The 12,183-nt window shown below is 54.1% G+C and overlaps 5 protein-coding genes across 5 annotated transcripts; all 5 read right to left on the bottom strand.

The window, feature by feature from the left end:
- Positions 1–811: 811 nt before the first annotated feature.
- On the bottom strand, positions 812–1,862 carry MYCGRDRAFT_49728 (uncharacterized protein; the record flags this gene model as incomplete). The annotated part of the gene is made up of 4 exons (XM_003848243.1): positions 812–1,159; positions 1,216–1,462; positions 1,517–1,566; positions 1,692–1,862. 4 exons carry the CDS (start codon positions 1,860–1,862, stop codon positions 812–814), a joined length of 816 nt encoding a protein of 271 aa, XP_003848291.1.
- A 1,106-nt stretch (positions 1,863–2,968) lies between these two features.
- On the bottom strand, positions 2,969–4,879 carry MYCGRDRAFT_76665 (uncharacterized protein; the record flags this gene model as incomplete). Its single annotated transcript, XM_003848242.1, has 4 exons — positions 2,969–3,616; positions 3,667–4,448; positions 4,506–4,534; positions 4,583–4,879. The coding sequence occupies 4 exons, from the start codon at positions 4,846–4,848 to the stop codon at positions 2,969–2,971; spliced, it is 1,725 nt and encodes a 574-aa protein (XP_003848290.1).
- Positions 4,880–5,649: 770 nt separating this feature from the next.
- Positions 5,650–6,024, bottom strand: MYCGRDRAFT_96494 (uncharacterized protein; the record flags this gene model as incomplete). Its single annotated transcript, XM_003848241.1, has 1 exon — positions 5,650–6,024. One exon carries the CDS (start codon positions 6,022–6,024, stop codon positions 5,650–5,652), a length of 375 nt encoding a protein of 124 aa, XP_003848289.1.
- A 276-nt stretch (positions 6,025–6,300) lies between these two features.
- On the bottom strand, positions 6,301–7,853 carry MYCGRDRAFT_106067 (uncharacterized protein; the record flags this gene model as incomplete). Its single annotated transcript, XM_003848240.1, has 2 exons — positions 6,301–6,981; positions 7,046–7,853. 2 exons carry the CDS (start codon positions 7,738–7,740, stop codon positions 6,552–6,554), a joined length of 1,125 nt encoding a protein of 374 aa, XP_003848288.1.
- Positions 7,854–8,727: 874 nt separating this feature from the next.
- Positions 8,728–11,174, bottom strand: MYCGRDRAFT_111178 (uncharacterized protein; the record flags this gene model as incomplete). The annotated part of the gene is made up of 3 exons (XM_003848239.1): positions 8,728–9,399; positions 9,465–9,854; positions 9,908–11,174. The coding sequence occupies 3 exons, from the start codon at positions 11,058–11,060 to the stop codon at positions 8,750–8,752; spliced, it is 2,193 nt and encodes a 730-aa protein (XP_003848287.1).
- Positions 11,175–12,183: the final 1,009 nt, after the last annotated feature.

The following is a 12,183-nucleotide window of genomic DNA, read 5'->3' as shown; positions in this document are numbered from 1 at the left end:
CTCCAAGATGTTGTTGTAGATGCTTGAATCGCCATGCTCAGAGCAACGGATGTGTGATCGAAGGCAGTAACTTGTCCTTGCTTCTGAAGATGTCGACATTCATGTCACAGCCTTCGAGCAAGTTGCTGCGATGTTCGAGCCAATCCACCTGTCCGCGCTTCTGACAGAAGGCAGTATGATCTTCACACTCCGCTTGACATGTGCAATCACATGTCAGCGGAAACTCGTGCCCTTTTCGAAATCTCAATTCCACCTCTTCACCCTCTCTCCCAAACCTCCCTCCTCGTCCTTCCTCGACCGAACTCTCCCCAGTCCTTCACCTTCGCCTCCGCCGCCGCTGGCGCCGCTGTACTCTCAACCTCCACATGTACCGTCTTCAGCACCCCGCCGAACCTCATCGCGGCCTCCAGATCCTGGCTGTCGACCGGACTAGACTGATGCGAACCCCGACCGCCTTGCACCGAGATTGAGATTAAGTCATCTTCGTCGTATTGACATCTTGGACGGGTGCGAAAGTCGTCCTTTTCTCTTGATCGCTCGCGGACTTTGAGTTTCGTGATGAGAGGAGGCAGAGCGAGGGTGGAGGCTCGCGGGCCGACTGTGGGGTGCAGACTGAGATTGGAGGAGTTGCGGTGAAGGTGCAGGACGCTGCCGCCGATCGTGTGCACCGAAGAGAGAGGGTCTTGGGTTTGGTCGTTGGGCGCACGGAAGAGACCACAGCAAGTGCGCAACTTTTGTGGGACGAGTGACAGGATCGATCGGAGGAAGGGGAGGCAGGAGGTCATGATCTGCGATTGTTTAGCATGAGACATCACATCAAGGCTGAGCATCGCTTCGAGCGGACAAAATATCGACGTACACCAATGTTGAGTTCCAAGGTCCCTCGTACAACGAAGTGGGTAGTGTTCCCATCGCCATACACTATGCGATTGATTTGCGTAGCACGCATGATTGTCAGAACGGTCGTTAGCAGGCCAAGGGAAAAGGTAACCGTGAGTCCGATTTTGACAGTCCGGTCCAGTTTCAAGCGCTGTATGAGAGGCACTGGAAGAAGAAATATGATGATATCGAGGGATATGACCGTGGCGCTAACAGTATAGTTAATCGCGGCATACGGTAGACAGGAGCCTTCAACGCTGGCGTCGAAAATGCGGGAAAGCTGTAAAGATGTCAGGCTCATGGCGGCCAAGCGGGAACAAATGGACGGCAACGTACCGGTCTGCACGGGAAAAGATATATGATGACGAAGATGGTGTGAATGAGCGAGGACAGCGTCGCAACGCCAACGATGAAGATCCGGTGCCAGGAGCCCAGACTGCCCTTCACGAGGCGAAGATAGCCGATGCAAAGGGCCAGCTTGAATCCTGCCAGACCCCAGAGGTAGAGTGGCCAAGCGACATAGTTGGCGACGAGATATGGTTTTTGGTGCTCCGAGTTCGTTGTGTGCTGCTCCAGACCAAGCCTCGCTTCTGTGCGGTGTCAGCATGCATTCTCGAAGTTGGGTAGAGCAGTACACCGATGAGACTCACGGATAATAGATGTTGTCACAAAGCCAAGACTCAGGATCTGCATCTTCCGTGGTCAGTCAAACATGCAAACAGCCAATCTTCGTCTTGCCAAAGCTGGTCTGAACGTCCTGCCGATTGACGACTGCGCCATACTCCGCTCCACCGCTACCACCAGCAACGTACCATCGTCCCCAAAGTCACCCAGTCCTCAATCATCAGCCCTTTCCTCCTCACCCAAAATCTCAAGCCAACCGCCAATAGCGCGACGCCCGTGAACGCGAGAATCGTAGCCACTACAGAGCGCCATTGGGCTTCACTTGTGATCTCCGGCGAGGAATGTGGAACCCATGGCATGGTTGACGCTGTCCTGGAATTGTCCTAGATGTGTTGCACTGGCAGGCCAGAGGTCGTCTGGTCATTCGGACTCTCTGCGAGCTGAAATTAATCTGAGGACATCGACCGCATGGCAATGCTCCCCAAACCCCACCAAAAAGCGCGCATCAAAACAGTGAAAAGGAAACACGAGACTTGGAAAAGTATCAGAAGCAAGAGAAGAAGAAGAGAAGAAAACGCACGACCATACTCGCAATGCCCCAAAAAAGAGAGAACTGCCTCATCTCATCCTGACAGAGAGGTTCACGAGTCGAACTACTCAGGATCCTGTCGTTCCTCTTCTGCCGCTGACGAAATCCGGGCGGAAGGGCTATAATACTGCCGTGCTAAGGCCATTTTTGGCGCAAAATATATGGTTTGGGGGCCGTGTCCCATATGGGCGCATGCAAGATCTTAAGTCATGTGATGGGGCGTAGAGATGAAACGGTTTCAGAAATGGAGCTTGCTGTGGTGGCTTGGTGATCTGTTGTTCGAAGGCTCCTTCTTGTGGTCCAGTTGTAGACGTGATTGCGTTCATGTTGACGTCAATGTATACTAGCGATGAAGCTGACGGCGGCGCCTGTGCTGTCAAGATGATGTTGATGATGTCGTGTTATTATTGTTGTTGAAAGATGAGAGGAACTCAAGGAAATTGCGCTATAACACGCGGGAAATCTTCGGTGGTGCTTTCGTAGCGTTGGCTCTTGACAAGAACATTCGAGGAGATCAACGTCCGATTTCAATTGCGTATTCCAAGATAGGTGAGAATGAGATCTCTGCGTGAACGATCCCTATGCCGCACGTACATGGTCACAATTCACTTGGTGGTTTGGTCCGTCACCGACAAAGACGGAACCAAACACAACAACTCCAGAGATGCCGAACACGCCAACAAGGCCGCGCAGCACGCCGATAAACTATCTGCTATGTATCCAGATATAATACCCAAATCCAATCGACCTCAACAGTGCTGTCGCCCACCATCTCACCGCTTGCTCTTCCACAAAAACCATCACATCCTCAACCTTAGGGTTAGGGTTTGAGTACCCACCAACCCTAACAGCCAACCCTAACAACCAACCCACCCATTAAACCACCACCTCAAACCCCCTCCACCCCTCCATCGCCCCTCTCACCTCCTTCTCATAATTATCAATCCCGCCAATATACGACATATTCTCCTTCTTCTTCCCCGGGATATTACTCCCATTCCACCAACTATCCGTAAACGGAAACAGCGTATGATCCAACATGCCATCCAAATGACTCTTCCACTCTTCCTCCGCGCTTCTCTTAGCCTCAATCTTCGTCGCACCTTCACTCTCCAGCTTCACAATCATGTCCACAATCGACTCGACCTGCGCTTCGATGATGGTCGGTCCGTTCGACAGCGCGGTGGGCGCTTGTGGGGAGTAGGCCATGAAGCAGTTGGGGAACCCGGCCATGGTGAGGCCGAGGTAGGTGCGTACGCCGGAGTTCCAGATGTCTTTCAGGTCGATGCCGTCGGAGTTTTTGAGGCCCATGCGGGTGAGGGAGCCGGAGAAGGAGTCGAAGCCTGTGGCGAGGACGACGGCGTCGAAGTCGTGGGATTGGCCGTCCGCGGTGCGGAGGCCGGTGGGGGTGAAGGTGTCGAGAGCGGCGACGGAGAGGTCGTGGAGGTGGACATTGGATTGGTTGAGGACTTCGTAGTAGTCTTGTTCGAGGGGGTTGCGTTTGGTGCCGAAGTAGTAGGGCGCCTGCGAGATGTTAGTTGGGGAGTGGAAGATGTCGGTGGAGAGCGCTGTACCTTCTCAGGAGCCATGATCTTTTGCTTCTCTGGATCGGTCAACCTCTCGCAGACTCGCTTCCGCCAGTAGTCGTAGATGATCTTGTTCGACTCCGGATTGACAGCGACGTCATTGTAGGTGCCCAGTTGAAATTGGAATCCACCAGCCTCCCAGGCGTCGTTGAACGACTGCTCTCTCTCCTTCGCCGACACATCCTGCACACCAACGTCGAACGGCGCATTCGGAAATCCTGCGCGCGACTCTCTACCAGCCTTGAAGAGTGCCTGCAAGAACGGCTTCAATTGCTTCTGCTCGGCCACGGTCATGTCACGCTGCTTCATGGCAAGACAGTAACTGGGACGACGGAGGAAGACCGTCAACTCGTCCGCTTCTTTGCCGATCTCTTGCGTGATCTGCACCGCTGTGGCACCCGCCCCGATCAAACCAACCTTCTTGCCCTTGGCACTCCAGTTCTCTGGCCATGCACCGGAGTGGTACACCTCACCCTTGTAGTCCTTCAAACCCGGGAAGTCAGGAGTGTACGTCTGATGCAGCAGACCAGTGGCAAGCACGAGGTACTTTGCCTTTGCGGTGTGGCCCTGCAGAGTCTTGACAGTCCATCTCTTGGACTCCTCGTCCCAAGCGCAGTCGTTCACACGAGCGTTGAAGTAGGTGTCCTTGCGGAGGTCGAGAGTCTTATCGATGTGAGCCATGTATCGGCGGAGTTCTCGGTGATCGGGGAATCGTTCGGAAAAGTTCCATGTCTTGACAACTTCAGGAATGTTGAGTTGGTAGAATGGGGCTGAGATGATGAGTTAGTTGAGCTTTACTTGTACTATCCAGCGAATGTACAACTTACCTTCAGAATCAACACGAGCTCCAGGATACCTGGAACACATCAGTTGAGCTCGCCCGCGACCCTCTCATCTGCCATACCTGTTCCAATACCACACTCCACCAAAGTCGTCACCCGACTCGATGCACTTGACCGTCATGCCCTTTCTACGGAAGCGATCAATAGCAGTGATGCCGCTGAACCCAGCTCCGACGACGAGAACATCCGACTCAATCAGCTCCGTGTTCTTCGCGGAGCCAGCAGGAGCCGTGAACTCCTGTACTTTAGGAGCTCCGCCATCAGGTTTGACATCGCCCGCCACGGGAACTGCTCCGTCGAGGAAGTCGGTTGTGCCGTTTGTTGCCATGATGGAGGAGGATGGAGATGAGAGAAAAGATGCAGGAAGAGAGATTAGGAGAGGAAGAGAATGAGAACCGAAAGATGTAATCAGCCTACCTGCAGGAGGATCCTCTTCATACCCGCCTTTGCCATCTCGGTGTACACGCGTGACATCTGTGTAGGAGATACCAACAAGACCCGGCTGGCGCAGTCGAGGCCTTGGTTACGGAACGCTATTGCCGAGAGAGGTGGGGTAGATTGTGGAAAAGTATGGAGGAACTCACCTTTGGATTGCCTCGTGGCCGACGACTCGCACACCGCTGGTCCGATGCGGCAGGTGAAGCGGTGTCTTCGGCGCAGAGTAGCCCGGATGGATACCGACGAGTTTGTCTGCCTTTTGATGGGGTGAGGTGGAGATGTTGGGAGATGTTGAGCGGAGACAGACGAGACGAGATGCTGGCTGGAAGGTCAAGCGAATGCATGAGTAAGCCGGGAAAAGGTTCTCCCGGACCGGCGACAAGCATGGAAGGATTACCTCAAGGATTCTCCTCCTTCCTCTCAATACAACGATGAACCTCAGGCATACATTGGATGCCTGCAAAGAAGGATGCTGATGCTTGACTCCATTTGAAGGCTACCTTACTGTCTCTCCGCATTCGCCGCTCAGTCTCTCAACCCTCCTCTCATTCTCACATCGCCGCAATGCATTCCATCACCGTCTTACACATCGCCGTCTTCACCCCTCTATTGCTCTTCTTCCTCCTCCTCCTCTATCTCAACTTTCACCGTGCATAGCTCGCAGAAAACCTCCTTGGCCATCACCTCCCACTCACCCCTCCTCTCCTTGCCAGCCATAGTGCCCACATGATCCGGATGCCACCAGTTTCGCATCTTCTTCATCCAAGCTTTGACGGCGTCTTTCCCTCCGTTCTGCTTCTCCCGCTCGTCTAGGTGGTCGAGAGGGGGAGGGAGGAGGGAGGGAGGAGTGAGGAGGGAGGAGGGATTTTTGTCGGGAGTCGGCCTTTTTCACTTCTGCGAGGGCGCGCTCGAGGTTGGCGTTCTTGAGGCGGAGGGAGTCGTTCACTCGGTCTTTCTGCGCGGCGAGGGTTTTGTAGTCGATTGTGGTGGAGACGGGCGGCGGAGTCGGCGAAGCGGAGGGAGGAGAGGACGGGAGGGGAGGAGAGAGGTATGGATCGAAATGCATTTTTGCTTTCCGGGAAATGGTTGGTGGATTGTGGTGGTGATGTGTTTGTTGTGTGTGTGAAAGGCTGTTCGAAGTGGGAGATCGAAAATGCGAAGAAAGGTGAGATGAGATGGTATGTTGCTGAAGAGAAGGGGAAGAAGGGAAGAGGATTGGGTCGTTGATATAAAGTGATGTTTGTGAATTTCTTTCCTATTCACTTGCGCTTTTTCTTCCTATTGTCGATCTTGAGCAGAATTCATGGACTTTGGACAATACGGATTGTGAAGCTCATGTTGTGCAATACGCTGTTGTCGTCCATCCTGTCTATTGTTGCCCAAATCATCCAAACAATACGAGGTATCTGTGCTCCCTTCATCCCTCCATCCCATCAACGCCAAGCAATCACATGCCAAAAGCAAACTAAACAGGGCCACCCAGTCCCACCACCCCTGCACCCGTCCGAGCGAAACCTCACACTAACCCACCCCTCCCCTGTCCGTCGCACCATCCCTTATCCGCACCTCACCTCACCTCACCTCCTCTCCTCTCTACTCCGTACTCCACAACCCCACCACATCCAGCAGTCCTTTATCCCTCAACCTCAACTCCTCATCCACCTTCCTCCACACCCTCAATCTCGCATCCCGATCCCTACAATGCGGCATACTCTCCGTCTCATACACCCGATTGAAATACCTGCCCCCCTTCCTCCAGCACTCTTCATTCGTCGCCGCGTGGGTGATGCACAGCGACCCTTGCTGGGTGTCGATGCCGATGTAGCTGGCGGCGACGTTGACGGCGAATTGCTTGATCGTGTGCACGAGGCCTTCGCCCGTGAGTTTCCAGATGCCCGAGTTGACGTAGCCCGGGTGCACGCCGTTGATGGTGATGTGGGCGTACTCCGGGTGGGTGTCCAGGCGGTGTTGGAGTTCGGTGAGCCAGATTTGGAAGTAGAGTTTGTTGTTTTGGTAGTATTGGCTGTGGAGGGAGGGGGGTGGTCAGTATTTGGTTTGTGTGGGTGGGAGTGGTGGGAAGGGCTTACACTCCGTCTAGACCGCCCATTCCTTTTCCTCCGTTGAAGTTGGCAATGTTGTACTTTCCCAAATAGTGGAAGCAGGAAGTCGTGCACACAATTCTCGGGTCCTTTGTCTTCGCCAGACTGGGGAGCAAGCTCAACGTTAACAACACATGCGCAAGAAAGTTGACCTGGTGGACAATCTCGAATCCGTCTTTGGTGAGGAACGCATCGCTTCCTCCGGGGCTGCCTCCCATGCCTGCGTTGTTGCAAAGGATGTCAAGTCCTCTCCCGGTGTCCAGCCATCTCTTCGCGAAGCTCTCCACACTCTTCAAATCAGCATTATCCAACTCCCACCACTCAATCTCCGAAACATGGCCCGCCTCCTTAGCGACTTTCAGACACTCCTCGACGACAGCAGTAGGATGCGTCTCATGCGGTGGTGGATCTCGGCACGCAAGGATCAAGTTCGCTCCCCACTTTGCGAAGGACAAGGCGGCGTCACGACCGATGCCGTTGTTGGAGCCGGAGATGATGATCCATTTGTTCGTCAGGTCACAGCCGGGAACGGTGGTTTCGGGGAGAGTGTTGCGGTATTCGGAGCGGAGACTGCCGCCGTGCGAGTTCAGCCATGCTTTTGTGGGTTCGGGGATGGAGAGAGGGGCGTCGTAGGGGATGAGGTCGATTTCGGCGGGTTGAGGACGGGTTTTGGTGGAGGCCATGATGGGTGTTCTTGAGAGCGGGCTTGAGGGAGGTATGCGGGAGGACGGAGGAGGAGAATGGAAGCAAGAATTGTATATCTGGGATCCAGCCAAGGACCAAGGAAACTGGGCAGTGATGATTCATATGATAACAATCCACTCAGCACAGCTCCGATAAATTGTTATGCCGGCAGCTCATCGTCCAGGCCGAGGGATGACGAAGCCGCCGGTGCGAGCCGACGATCCCTCGGCGCGGGTCAACGAAACGAACACCTGGAGTAAGGTAATCTGGAGGCCTGGGAACGAGCCAGCGAACGACAGCACGATGTCCATCGTCGAGATTGAGTATCTTGGTGTCGGAGTAGACTGCGATGCATCGAATTTTGAGGAGAAAATATTCGCCCATCTTGGAATCCTCTCCGCCAAAAGGCAGGTGGCATGTCTGCGTGCTGCTGTCTGTACAGTGAACCTGCAAAGAAGCGGTTCTTCGTATAATGTCAACCATGAGAACTATGAGGCCATCTTCGTGGCATTCAAAGGTCAGGGCAGGATCGCATTCATCACGGCAGCATTGATACCAAGCACAGTTCTCAGTGGGATGCCACCGTCCATCAGACGATCAGACCAACGTACGCCTTCACTGTGGTATTTGTTCGAATCTGCGGACTATTCGTCTTGTAGCATGTTCCAAGAATACCTTAGCTTCCTCTGATTCTCCCTTCCTCTCACGTGGGAGATCCTCCGCTGCAGGAGAAGCTAATAAGGTATTCTCTCTCCGCTTCCCAAAGCGGAAAGCAAAGCGCTCGTTGCCTGCTTCGTGTATATCGGCGCTCCAACTCATCCGACTTCGAGACGAAGAGACACGGGATATCACTGCAATGAAACTGTGCAAACCATGTACACTCTAAAGCTCGCCTGTACACAAGAAGACATCCAAGACATATCCCAACACAAATTCTATAATCCCCAAATCCCAACCCGCTAAATCGCAGCAACATCCCTTCCCTCCATCCCTCCCTCCTCATCCTCATCAATCCCAATTGACCTCCTTCGCCAACCCAATAATCGTCTCAATCACCTCATTCTCTCCATCATCAAACTGACTCACATTCTCCGCCGTCAAACAACACACGTTCGCGCCGTGAATCTTCCAGCTCTCCTTGCGATTCCGGGGTTCCTCCATGTACACCATAAACGCACTCGGGTCGACTGCCTCCTTCTTCAGTCCTTTGCTCTCGGAGATCCACCCGTTGAACCAGAGCGGTTTGCCCTCGAGCGTGAAGTGCAGGAGTTGCGCGGCGCAGACGGTGTGGTTCCGGGCGGGCGACATGTCGTAGGATTCGTCCGCGGGCTCGACGGAGGTTTCGTCTTCGGCGGATTCTTCTTTTTCTTCGGTGTTGTCGTCGTCTTCTTTCTTGTCCTCGCCGTCTGGCTTGTCGTCTTCGCCGTCTTTCTTCTCTTCGTCCTTCTTTTCGTCGTCCTTTTTCTTTTCGTCCTTCTTTTTGTCGTCCTTGCCCTGCAGCAGTTTGAGTTTCTCGTCTTCCGTCTTCTTGTCCTTGGTTGCGTGTTCGAGGGTCGTGGCACTGTCGAAGGCTCCCATGACTCCCGCGACGGAGTCGTGGAAGGTGTAGCCGCTGTCGCCGACCATCTCCCAGCTGAGCCAGAAGGTTTCCTTGTCGCCTGTAGTAGGGAAGATTCGTGGTCAGCAGATCGCATTGATGGGAATGCGACTTCAGCACACATACCATAAACCATGTCGTACACTCCTCTCCTGCCCTTATCCTTGTTGCCATCCCGGTCCGGACCGTTCAATCTCGTGCACAACACCATTGGCAAGAAATGCTTCCACTTGTCGACAACAACCACACCACTGTCCTGCATGTGTCCACTCTCACCCGTCCAAAGTCTGGAGCGCTTCACATTCGCAGAAACTGGACCAGGAATGACCTTCTTGATCCACGATCGCTTGCTCTCGGGGAAGATCTTGCGGTCTTTGAAGAACAGCGCGCCGGTGTCCTTGTATCCTTCATCTTCGAACAGCTCGGCGGGATTGACAAAGAAGATGGCATCGGCATCGACGAAGATGGCTTCGCGGAAGGAGGACATGAGTATGGCGAAAGGTTTGGCGGCCCAACCTGCGAAACTGAGTCAATCATTGACAATAAGCCAGAGGGCAGAGTGGTCTTACCTTTTAACTTCCAGCCTTCATCGTTGATCATCTTGCGCAAGTCTCTCGTCACAACGCCGGGAAGTGCTTCCAAATCTTCTCTCCGCTCTTCGCTAAGATCTTCCTCGCCCATATACATGATCTCGATCGGGTATTGGAAACCAAGCTTGCGGAATAGCGGAATGGAGGCGAGTAAGAACCCTGCCTGTCCGTCACCTGCGGTGAAAACCATTCCCCTGCCACCATTGTAGAAACTTGTGTGCAACGCCATGTGGTTTCCATGATACGGCAGTGTGCCGGAGAAGAGCCTCTTTTCGAATGTATTCATGAACGAGCGGAACTCATCGTATCCTTTGATCGCATCGCCGATGTTCAACGTCGTGTCGCGCAAGCTTCTCAGCCTCTCCAGCACATTCTGCTGCACCAGCGAGCCATACGAAGGCACCAGATGCACGGCCTCCCAAGCCTCAAAGAGCGACTTGAAAGCGCGCACACGGGTCGCGAGTTCGTGAAGCAGTTCTTCGCCAGTTTCGGTCAATTCGGCGAGGAGGGCACGGCGGACGTGAAGTTGCGAAGGGAGTAGGTCGATCATGCGCCGGATGGCTTTCTCGAAGACTTCATCATCGGTGTTCTCCGCGAAGTTGTACTCGGGTTTGGCGACGTAAGACGGTCTGCTGGTCGGGACTCCTGCGCCGCCTACTCTTCCCGTGCCTGCTCTTCCCATTCCAGCTCCGACTACGGCATCTTTGGCGGCTCCCGCTCCAGCTGAGACGGCATCTTTGGCAGCTCCAGCTCCAGCTGCGACGCCTGCCGCAGCGTCCTTCATCGGACTTTGAGGTCTGCGCAGGAGAGCATCCACGATCGGAGCTGCTCGAGCAGCAGGCTCAGCAGCGGCTGCGCGAGGACTTTGCGGTACCGTCCTCTCTGGGTATGCCTTTGCGATAGGCACAGGTTTTGAGTCTTGGTTCGGAAGTAACTCATCGACTTCTGGAAGCGCGGCGTCGGCGACAGATGGTCGGAGGAAGAGCATGTAGCAGAAAATCACCACGACCGCACCACCCAAGATGCGTGTCGCGAGAGTCCGTCGACGGTGGCGCGACCATGGCGATTTCTGGTGATGTGAGGATTTGTATTGGTGGTAGCCATTGTAGCCTTCGGATGGGAGGGTTGACATGATCAAAATTGTGCTGTTGAGGTAGGCATGTACCACCTCGAAAAATAGTGATGAACAAGAGAAGAAGAGAATGAGATAAGAGGGTCGGTGGAGGGAAGGAGAAAGAAGGAGCAGGACAGATAATAGACAGAGAGAAACGAGCGGGAATGATCAATGTCGCCGTTACCACGCCCAAACGTTCGCTCATGCCACCCGCGAAAAAGTTGCACCGTAACCATGTATGCAAAAGGGTAGTGCTGAGTCCAGACCAATTAATGTCAGGCGAGGGTTCAGCCAGTCTCAATTCTCAGCCTCAGCTCCGGGGAAAGCTACAAGCTTCCATCCCACCAACCCCGACGAGAACTGCAGCTGGACGCGAGCCAGCTGTGCCAGCGAAGGAAGCTCTTTGCCCGGTGCTAGCCTGGCCCAGATGAATCGTGATTGAATATGTCCGCTGCACATACATGATCGATGACCAAGTTCCAGTGCCTTGCCCATGCGGCGGACACGAGAAGCTTGCTGCACGAGGGCTTGGGTGGTGTGAGCTTCCTCCTGCATGACACCCGACCGGACCGTCCAATGGAAACAGGTCACGAATCTCGAGGGCGTGGAAGCGAGGCCAAGAGATGAAGGAGATTCGTGTACTTTGCCTGATCGGTAGAGTGGACAACCGGCTGAGTTGGAGCCACGGGCCGGTGGGGCAAGACAAAGGAGAACAAGGGGAAGGATGAACACGTGATTCAGAAGGAGTTCATCGAGCGGAGGTGGTTGAAGAGCAGAAACTTGGTTGAGGTGAGGGCCGGATTTTCTGCTTGCGATCAGTCAGCAGACGATGCAGCCTGAGGCAGACAAGACTATATTGAGCCTTAGGTACGCATCAGTGAGAGAGAGGACTCTTCGTGAATCTCTCAGCTCCAGCATCGAGACCATCTCAACATGCTCTTCGTTTCGCTACCAGTTCTATACCGAAACAACAGATGCCATGTCAAGACGATCTCGCAGTACGTCTGAACTCTGGTCAGGCGCCTTCTCGGATAAACAACCACGGTTTCATTGAGACATATCTTGTCAGCCCTGCCTGCCAAAGAGGTGCTTCCTACTCCTGCGAGTCACCAGCCGCTCACTGCTGCTCGAAGTGGGTCGT

This window comes from Zymoseptoria tritici, chromosome 11, assembly GCF_000219625.1.
Source record: "Zymoseptoria tritici IPO323 chromosome 11, whole genome shotgun sequence".
NCBI lineage: Eukaryota > Fungi > Ascomycota > Dothideomycetes > Mycosphaerellales > Mycosphaerellaceae > Zymoseptoria > Zymoseptoria tritici.
Note: the sequence above shows the minus strand (reverse complement) of the source record. Positions and strands in the feature narration are given on the sequence as shown.